The following is a 10,717-nucleotide window of genomic DNA, read 5'->3' on the forward strand; positions in this document are numbered from 1 at the left end:
TAAAAAATAAATCATATTTTGGTTAAATAACTCGAAATCATAAAATATAATTTTCTAGCTGATATGGTTTGAGCACCATTTGGTGCTTTTGTTTGGCTACAATTTCTAAATGGGATTACACAGAAATAAAATTAAATGAGAATGGGATGTAAAGCAAATAAAATACCTTCATTAAACTGCATAAATGAAAACCTAATTAACCTCTAAAATCTCTATGTCCTACATTATGTATCTGTTAACCTTTAAAATCATTTTGTCCTACACGACATATCTGAAAATTATAGGGAAAGCATGCTCTCACCATATCAAATTGAGTACCAATGGAGAAATGGAATCCTAGAAAACCAAGTAAATTATAAAAGTCAAGTTGAAGTAAATTGAGTGGCAAGATTTTGAAGAAAATGCATTTTGAATCACTTCTCAACTTCTCTTTAATTCCTGTCTTCCCTATTCATACGAGTGATGAATTTTTCTGAAAGACATATTAACTCCTTCTGACCAAGTATACGCCAACCTTTATTTCTGAAGATGAAGAGATGTACTTTTGTTTTACCGAATTAAATTTGAAAATTTAAAAAGTATTGTCTAAGAAAGTAAATATAATTTGTCCCTTCCAAAATATCTACCAGTTAAACAGAAACTGGACATGATGTGTGTGTTCTACAAATAAGAAAATCCCTTAACACACCATTTCCATGACATAGAGGATGTGTGACTTATTGAAATACAGCAGAGCCCAGTATTTAAGAAAGCAGGCTCTAGATTTAAACTGGTTCTATTTCTAGAGATACTTAGTAGATTGTTTATTTGGGAGATTATTTAACCTCTCTGTATCTCTGTTTTCTCATTCATATGTAAATAATAATACGAGTCACTTCATAGAATCCTTGTGAGAATCAAAGATGGTACTTAGAACATGGGAGCACATAACAAGTATTAAATAAATGTTAGATTTACTAACTATACTAAATAAAAATATCAAATGTCCCTTGTTAATTTATCTAGCAAGATGCTTAGACATGAAAGAAAAAAAGATGAATAAACAAATAGGAAAGACAGTGTGGATAATATTAGAGTTCAATTAATATTTGAAGCCAAACATGTGAGAAGAAAGGGGTATTAGAGATGTGAGCATGGATAAGATTGGTGCCTATAAATGGGAGACTGCTCTACATTACTGGGAGGGGTTCTGCAAAATATTCCCAATAAAAATATTCTTCAGTGTTCCCACTTGACTGTTTCAGTCTTCTCTGCTCAAGAGTCATGAGCCTATTTGACTTGGGCGGTGTTCACATGATCTCCAGTGGCAGTAAGATATAAATGGTCATCCTAACCTCAGTACAAGAAGAGGATTATTGTGCATTCCCAAAATACATGCCTTTATCAAATACCAAGCATAAACCTAAAAGAATGCATAGTGTCCTGACCCACCTAGAGACTACTTTCAATCATAAACAAAATCATTTAACAAGAGATTAAAACTTTGGCCTTTGCATCTATGGAATGTTAAACTATAGAAAATTATTTTTAAAGAGACTGATCAGTTTGATACAGACCTGTTTTAGAAAATGGAAAGAGTAAGGCTTAGCTCTAGAGTCAATTTTCTTTCTCCATAGTAACAATCACATACAAAAGTGCTTTAGTACTTAAAAAGCCTTCACTTAAATTCTTGAACTTAAATCCTCCATTCTACTTCATGCACTATTAAATCTTCTGTGGAACAAATCCTACATGGCTACTATCATCATCATAATGCATATGGTAAAACAGATAGCAGTATATTTTCTTCTAAAATATAACCAAATAATTGCCTGACATCTTATCTGCATTCTGATATCTACTTCTTTTCCACAAAATTGAGTCCTGTATTTGATAATTTGTACCTTCATTCATTACTTTAGGAGAAATGCAATCAAAATATATATATAAGAACATAATCTCTGAAATGATGGGAAAACAAAGTTTCAAACCAGCATATTCTTCAGATATGTCTCTTTTACCTTTAAACAGGTTTTCAAGCTTAAACATTTTGGACAAAATCTCTTCAATAATACACACATCTCAGTGCCTCTGTACCCTCCAAATGTTGAACATATGGGTAGTGAGTCTTTCCCTAGTATACAAGATCAGTAGCTGCTTCAACTAGGGCTATATTCTCTGCCAAGGTAGACTTAGCCCCTCCCCCAAATAAAGGTTCCTAGTTTCTTACACTGTAAGGAAGCCTTGCTTTTACATATACTTTGTTCAATCTCCTCTTTGTCTAGTAGCTGTCATGTTTTATTGCTCTGATTAAGCCTGACTTATTACCTCATATGTCTTTAATTTTGGGGATTCAGTTTATAATGAGCCTGGGAACCAAGAGAATAGACTCTTCTATATGATTTAAGGCAGAAATGCAATTATCTGTTTTAAGTGGTTAGGAGTTTTTGATGTTTTCTCCTAGGTTCTCAGCTCTGTGCTACAAGTAAAGCAAGAGACTTCTCTACAAGTTGGGTGGATATAAACTATTAACCAGTTGACAGTTTTAAGCAGGACACTCAGATTAAATCAAGGTATAAAATCCTGCTGCTGCTACTACTGCTGCTAAGTCGCTCCAGTCGTGTCCGATTCTGTGCGACCCCATAGATGGCAGCCCACCAGGCTCCCCCATCCTTGGGATTCTCCAGGCAAGAACACTGGAGTGGGTTCCCATTTCCTTCTCCAATGCATGAAAGTGAAAAGTGAAAGTGAAGTCGTTCAGTCATGTCCAACTTTTAGCAACCCCATGGACTGTAGACCACCAGGCTCCTCCATCCATGGGATTTTCCAGGTAAGAGTACTGGAGTGGGGTGCCATTACCTTCTCCGTAAAATCCTGAGTTGCTCCATAATTCAGATCCTAATTTATTTCCATTTATGTTTTAAACCTCAGGAGTTAGTAGTAGCAGCTTTACATTATCACATTTTTTTTTGTTCCTCACAAGAAAGCAAACTGCAAATGCCACAATGTGTTATAGATTTGCAACATTTCAATAATGATGACAAGTTTGTATAGTGGATGCTGTGCCCTAGTGCTAACCAGCAAAGAAATGTTGGGAAAGGGGTTATTTGAGGAGGTCTCTGTCACAGAAAGGATATACCACTGGAGACAGACTACTTGGCATGATATCAGTGACTTCATAAAAAAACTGAGAGAATTTGTATAATAGAAATGGTGCAATGGTGAATCTGTTTTAATACTGTTAAATACTGTATTACTGTTTAATACTGTTTTAAGGGTTATATCAGCAGATGCTAGAACTAACCTTTGAGGAAAGGTTATTCACTAAGGACCAATTAGAAATAAACAATGTCAAGTCACTGACAGATACTGAAACACAATAGTCACATATACAAGGATTAATAAGTCTGAAACAGGTAATAATAAAACTTTATCATGTCATTTATTCTTTTTTGGCCACATGGCTTATTTTGAAACTTGCAAGTTCCAGGAAACATATACTTTAAAACTGTGACAAAAAGAATAAGTGGTAATCTCTTTCGGGACTATAGAGCTGCACATATAAATAGTTGAATATCAGATCAGATCAGATCAGTCGTTCAGTCGTGTTCGACTCTTTGCGACCCCATGAATCGCAGCACGCCAGGCCTCCCTGTCCATCACCAACTCCCGGAGTTCACTGAGACTCACGAATATACATCCACGTAAATCAGCAGAACAGCGTTTCCATGTATAAAATTTACAGTGGATATAGAAAGTAAGCTTAAAAGTATTCCAAACATTTCAGTAATAATCGCTTTACTAAAAGTGCCTCTTAGCTCTAAGTACATTTCCTTGTAAGTTACTCAGGAAACCCCTGAAAAATAAAGGTTCAATCTTGACATATATTTATTTCTGTGTGGTCGTTAGAACTACTCTGCCTCCAAGTTAAAGTCCTGTGGTACAAGCAATAAGTCCTTATAACTCACTTTCCCTCTCTTTCTCAGGGGAGCAATGAAAACTAATAACATCAGTTTCACAGAAAGTAGAAAATCACTTTATGTGGATTTGCAGATAAGCATTTATTCCTTTACTCCCCTTGACCTGCATCCCTCCTTTAAAAATATCTCCATTGATTATCCTGACACCTGCTGGCAAGGGCACAGTGCATCCCAGTCTACTTTTCCCTTAAACAATTCCCACAAAGCAGAGATTGTTTAGAGGTATTTTCAGTAACAATTAAGTGGCAATTCATTCAGTTTAAGTACTTAATTTCTAGCATTATCATGTAACCATGAGAAAATTTTCAATAATCTATTTCACATAGCCAACTACTTAAGTTTTTATATATAAATACAGGTTTCTTTCATTAACCAAAAGATGGTAATCATTACATGGGCTGTGACTTAAAAAACAAAAACATGCTAGACATCTTCCTTAAAACACAGATAAGAACTGAATAATACAAACAGCTTGGCTTTGGTTTTCTATGATTTTTTTTAACATAATAAAGTCAGCTTGCAAACTATTTGGGGAATAAAATCAAACTCACATAAAGTCATAGGAGTAAACTGATTAGCTATGAGAGAATCCATACCATTAATTACATAGTTGCAAAATTTGCTGTTTCTCATCTGATTGAATTGAGTTCTGAAGCCCACACTATTTTTGTGGGTTTCTTTATTTGGCAAGGAATATAATGAACTTACTACATCATAAATGATACTCAAAGCTGTTTGCACTGCAAGTATATTCAATAAACAACAAATATCAGAATTAACCTTCTTAGTCTTTAGGAAACTTTCAAGTCAGTCAGGTTTTCACAACTGGATACAAGTGATAACATATATAGGCCATCCCACTATCAAACCCTTCAAAAGATGAAAAGTTTTAAAAATAAATTACCTAATTAAAATTTGTATCTTTAATATCAGAGAAAATAAGAGTTTGGACTACTAATTTAGAATCTAAAAATTGTCAAATTTGTACTTTGTCATGACTTTGAGTAACCAGGCTTTTTTAGTTTAGTCATGTATATTTTAACCCTTTGCATTGCTATCATTTTCTGAGAAGGAAAAGTCATATATCTAGCATTAAAGGCAAGTTTTAGTAAAATGTTTATTAAAAATACCCAACATCCTGAATACACATTTTATATAAACACTGATGATAAGATATTTGAGAAAAATTAGAGAGTTTTAATTCAGAGAAGAGTTTAGAAGTAAAAGACATTTGCCTGGTTTTGAAGATCTTTGTAAGTTCAAGACCACAGAAGGGAAAATAGACCGTTTCAATTTTGTAACCCTTAATTTGTATTTTTATGTGTCTTCCCCTAACTATATAAATTTAAAACAAAATGCATTTCATCTCTAAGAAAATATTTTAAAATAATCAGAAAAAAATTGTTTAAGATAGGGGTGGGGGGGTGGGGGGATGTGTTTTGGATCATAACAGAGGTCAAGGCTTTGCACTGATCTTCACTTAGTTATTATGTTTAATTTAGTATTTCAAAATTATTTTTAAATGTTTCACTTAGATCTGAAGTTAGCATTTAAAGTATAAAATTAATGAGCATGTAAATCAGGTAATGAAGACACTAATGTGTAATAATTTTTAAAAGTACACAAATCTGTTATTCCAGCAAAGACAGTTACTAGCAATTATAGAAGCATGGGTGTTTTTTACTTGGAATGAGATTATTCAAGTATTAATTGATCCCCATGTAGAATTAACTAAAAATCACCACTGATTAAAAAAGCAAATGCAAGTGCCAATGATTCATAGTATTTAGGACATGTCTAGACATTTTTAGAAAGTGCTATTTGCTTAAAGACTTCAGACACAAACTGCAAGCACAGGGACAGATTGCATAAGATATCACGTGCTTGCTGCAACTGTATGCATGTATTGGATTTTTTAGAGCAACCCATAACGATGAATAATTTAAGAGTTAATAAAATATTCAATCTGACTGATCCATGGGTTTAATTTTAAAATAAAAATGACTAATAAAAAGAATTACATGTCCTTATTAAATCTTAGTCATTAATGCACATAAATTGCAACCCACACAGGGAACCAATTCATAAAAGGTATACAGTAGGCAAACTGTGTCTGGGGAGGTGGGGTGGGGGCAGCGCAAGGGAAATTCTCATCATTAACACTGGCTTCAATAAGTTTGTTCAAAGTTTAATTGCTGGGAGCTGTCATGCAAGACGCATTCTGCCTTTTTGCAGGGCTAAGGGAGAATAAATTAGAGAGATGCAAGTTTAACAAAAAGAGCTCAGGGAAAGCAGTCCATTTCTTTCCTACAGCCCTCTATCCCTTTCCCCACAGGTTGACTGGAATAAAAAGAGAAATCTACCGAAGAACGTGGAGTATACAGTGCCGAAGCATTGTTTAGGAGCCGGAAAGAGAGCCCAGGCATAACACCGAGGTTGGACTGCCTGGCAGAGTAAGCTCCCTAGGCGCGGGAAGATTTAGGTGCAGAGCTGGGATACTCTCACGATGCCCCAGGTCTCCTGCAACCAGACCTAGGGAGGCAAGCGCGGCCCCCACGCTAGACGCACTTTCTCCTCCTCCACCCACTCAGCCCTCCACCTCCACGCGGGTGCCGGACTGATGGTGGAGGCGATGTTGGCATGGAGTAGGTGCCCGTGTGTGCGTGAGTGTGTGATTTTCGGTTTGGGTGGGAATGCAGGCAGGGAAGGAAGGTGGAGATGGGAGTGCCTGCTGTTTTCCCTTCCATTCCCGCTAAGGGATCAAAGTGCAGGAGGAATCCAGAGGGGAAATGAGAGAAAGGAGAAATCTCGGTAGCGGGAGTACTGCCTTTTTCATATCGATGAGAGACTCCGCAGCACAACTACAGAGCCATTACCATTCCTTAACCTTCAGTGGAGTGGCTGCCTCTGCCGGATAAGTGGAAGGGCACGTTGTAAACGCCAGCGAGGCACACACCTACATACACCTACACGCTAGGGAAAATAGCCACATTCTGGGGGAAGAAGGGAGCAGGGAAGCCCCCCTCCCCCCAGGAAAGGTTCGACCTGGATAGCTACTAGCTGGCATTGAGGGCATCTGGCCAGAAACACCCAGCTTCTTGGGCAAATTGTAGCCCAAGAGTTCACAATTTTCCTGTGAAACAGACGGACGGGCGCACGGATAAATGGTGTAGAATATTCATGCAGTGTCTAATATTAAATGGATCAGAGTCAATGCATGTTTTAATCCAGCTACCTTTTGGAGAGGCACAGCATTTTAAACCCTGTACTGCACTCAGCTCTCCACTTGAAGCAGCCTGCGGTCCGTTTCATTACCCACGGAATACTTAGAGGGGGCCGCCTGCATATGTGGGCGCAGAAGGGACTCAGGTCCACCTCCGAGGACCCACCCAGGGTCCCTGATGATCCCCCTGGCTCTTTTCAGGCAGCTAACTTCAACCCCAAAGCTAGCGGAGATGAAGTCAGAATGACTTGTACTGACAAGACATCCTTCCCAGGGACCTGGAAGCCGGCTACGCAACTCAGCAGGAGAGTCCTCAAAGTCTTGTATTTTATTTTTTTTAACAGACTGGTTTATTTCATGCAAGTCATGAAAACCACCACCAGACCAGCTCTTACAACTTTTCCGCTCTTGGGCGGGGGCGCCAGGGCTGTCTTGCAATGCACGATTCCTTATTACCAAGAGTTAGGCTTATACCAGGAGGAAATGCTGAGCAAAGCTCGGGGCCTTTGGGGTTACAGGAGAGGCGGGTTCCGGGGGTTTTTTCTATTATTGATGCAGCACGTCCAGGATGGAGAAACGGGAGCAAGCCGAACGGACTTGTCAGACCCGTCTCCACCGCACCCATGGCCCAAACTCCCAGCACCAGGTTCGGATTTGCAAACTGCTCAGCGTGGGCCTGGCAGTAAGAGCACCGCACCCTGGAGGCGGACAGCCCGGTGGGTCTCCAGCCTCTTCCCCTTTCAACTACTCAGCGCCCGGGGCGAGCTAGCTTCTCTGGCTCCCCAGAGAAAGCCCCGCCTGGCGCCTGCATCTGGCATCACCCACAGGGATCTGGGAGGGTTTGCTTGGCGACTGTAAGCTGTGCAAAATTTCTCTCCCGCCTCCCCATCTTTCCTAGATCTCATCTGGGTACCCCACACCCCCTTCCCAGCTCAGCCTCACCAACACTCCGCTCTGACTTTGCAAAGCACTTTTCCCGGGCACCCAACATAGGGTGCACAGCCTCCTCCGGGCCGCCCACTGGGCTAGCCACTCCGGGCGCGCCCCCGGGACCGCCTCCAGCCCCCTTCGCGGTGTCTCCCAGGGGGACTCACCACCTGTCCCGCCGCCAGCCCCTGGCCCTTTGCCTCACCTCTGCAGAACTGAGGGACGCTGAGGCTGAGCCCAAGCAGAAGCCAAGCAGCCACCGAGTGCTTCATGATCCCGTCTCTTGGACGTGACCCCGATGGTCAAGGGTCTTGGCGGAGGGTAGTGTCGCCGAGGTGGCACCGCAGGGCAGCGGCAGACCCCACCCCGATAGAGGATTCAAGAAGATGTCTTCTTCCCGCAGCGTCTCCTGAAACAAATTGTCGGAGAGGACGAGAAAGAGGGGTGACCCAAGAGAAGAACGTTGCTTCCCCTATTGCCTGCGCTCCGGTGGCGCCGGGAGGTGGGCGAGCTCCGAGGAGTGGCCGGCGGGCTCAGCCTCTGCGGCGGGTGGGTCCCGGCCGAGGCACGGCGGGTGGGGCGGGGCACTGGGTCCCCCGCGCCCGCGGACCCGCAGACGGTGCGCTCGGCTCCAGTCGCTGCGGCCAGCGGCTGGGCTGCCGACTTGGAGAACAATGAAGCGTGAGCTGGCGGGGAGCGAGCAAGCCGGCGGTCGGGAGCGCACTGTGTACAAACAGAGGCGGCGTGCGTGCGAGCCTGAGCCTCACAAGTGCCCGCCCGCCCAGAGCGCCCCTACCCCCCGCCCCTTCCTTCTTACTCCCTCCACCAGCCTCCCCCTCTTCTCCCCACTCCTCCTGTCTCTCTTTCTTCTTCTTCTCTGTCTCAGAGGTGGCTCCTTCTGCTGGAAGAGAAGAGGGAGACAACTGCAGCCACACCCTGGCACCTGCCACCACCTCTGAAGTTCCTACAGTGCCTGTATCTTCTGCATCCACGCCAGGGACTCCCCGGCTTCAGGAGAAGCACCCTCAGAGTCTGAGATGCCCCTGGTTTCCAGCCTGGACTTTATAATGAACCACATTAAGGAATCCCCTGAAGTCCCCGTTCGCAGTCTAGCCGGAAAAGAAGTTAAGAGGTTTGGAAAAGTGGCTCTCTTTGGGGCACAAAGCTGCTTGAGAGATGAACACTGGCAAAGGGATCTGTCCCAGATTCTCAGGAAGCACAACCTCGTCAGCAGGCAGACTTTCATCAGCTTAGACAGTGGGGATGGTCTGCTACTGATCTGCCCACCCTTCAGTTGGCTCTAGGGTTGAGGAGAGAGGCTTGTGGGCTCCTGTGTAAACCGGAACAAAAAGGTGAAGGCACAGAGCAAGTGAGTGCCAGACACATCTCCTTAGGCAGGACATCTGTTTCAGAGGAGAAATAGTGGGGCAAGTTTGGGGATCATGTAAGGAAATAAAAGACAAGGACAAGATTCTTGAAGCATCACTATGGGAGATCACATTTCCTTGCTACCCACCAAAAACAACAGAAATCGACTGGCATTTGCAGTCAAAGTGGCTGAACCAAAATACAGCCCATGGCTTACAATAGTGCTCACTTCTCTATTTTCCATTTAAACTATTTGCTTAGGGTATACGGACTCAGCTCCAGCAATTGCAGGTACCAAAATGAAAGTCTCAAAAAAAAAAAAATTGGTTTTTTTCCCCCCTTCTAAAGAGGGGGGTAGGGAGAGAGACAGAAAACACATACAGAAAAATTGAAAGAAACATTCTTGAAGGAAGGATTTTTGAAAATGCACTAAGAAAAAGATAGCAGAGGACAACTGGTCATGCAACTTCATCTCCTTTTGCTTCCTTGAGGCCTTTAAACTTCAATTTCTACCTTCCTTGGGAATCTGAAGTGAGATCAAGGATGCAAGACTGATGGAAAAGTAACATTGCATACTGCTACAGAGAAGTTAAAGTATTATCCCACTGGCAAACAAACAAAAACTATGGTAACAACAAATAAAGTGAAAACAAGGTTTGTTCAGATCTCATGTTTGGTGGGAAGTACAAGAACATTTTCTTAAAAATGATTTTGCTAAAGGAAAGAGAGAGAATCATTTATTTACAGTCTGCTTTCTTGCTGAAAGCCATACATGTTAGAGCAAGGTGCCACTGTCAGAGCTGCCACAAAGCAGCTGTAAACAATCACATTTCAACTTTCTGGCTCATTACTGTTACTTAATTTTGAAAGTACGCTATGAGTCATGTGGTGATATGTCCATTATAAATTATCTATCTCTGTGACTCTTTGGAATGAGATGTTGAATATTAGTTTTAAGGTTTTATTCCTAAAACATAGTGCTAAATCTCAAATATATATATATATATATATATATATATATATATATATGCACATACAGATATATAACCAACAAGGATCTATTGCACAGGGAATTTGACTCAATATTCTGTCAGTCTGTAAAAGAATGTATATATGTATATGTATAACTGAATCACTTTGCTATATAACTGAGACTAATATAAATCAACTCTGCTCAAGTAAAATTAAAATAAATTAATAGCAAAATAAAATTAGAAACTAGTGACTTTGTGATGAGGTA

At 41.2% G+C, this 10,717-nt stretch overlaps 1 protein-coding gene across 2 annotated transcripts in view; it reads right to left on the reverse strand.

The window, feature by feature from the left end:
* EDIL3 (EGF like repeats and discoidin domains 3) overlaps positions 1-8,857 on the reverse strand; it is a 480,622-nt gene extending 471,765 nt beyond the window's left edge. For both annotated transcript variants that reach the window (XM_005209726.5, XM_002689374.7), the window contains exon 1: positions 8,315-8,857. In XM_005209726.5, the coding sequence (XP_005209783.1) occupies positions 8,315-8,381 (67 nt within the window). In that variant the 5' untranslated portion in view covers positions 8,382-8,857. The remainder of the gene's footprint in view (positions 1-8,314) is intronic.
* Positions 8,858-10,717: the final 1,860 nt, after the last annotated feature.

This window comes from Bos taurus, chromosome 7, assembly GCF_002263795.3.
Source record: "Bos taurus isolate L1 Dominette 01449 registration number 42190680 breed Hereford chromosome 7, ARS-UCD2.0, whole genome shotgun sequence".
In the NCBI taxonomy this organism is placed as follows: Eukaryota; Metazoa; Chordata; class Mammalia; order Artiodactyla; family Bovidae; genus Bos; species Bos taurus.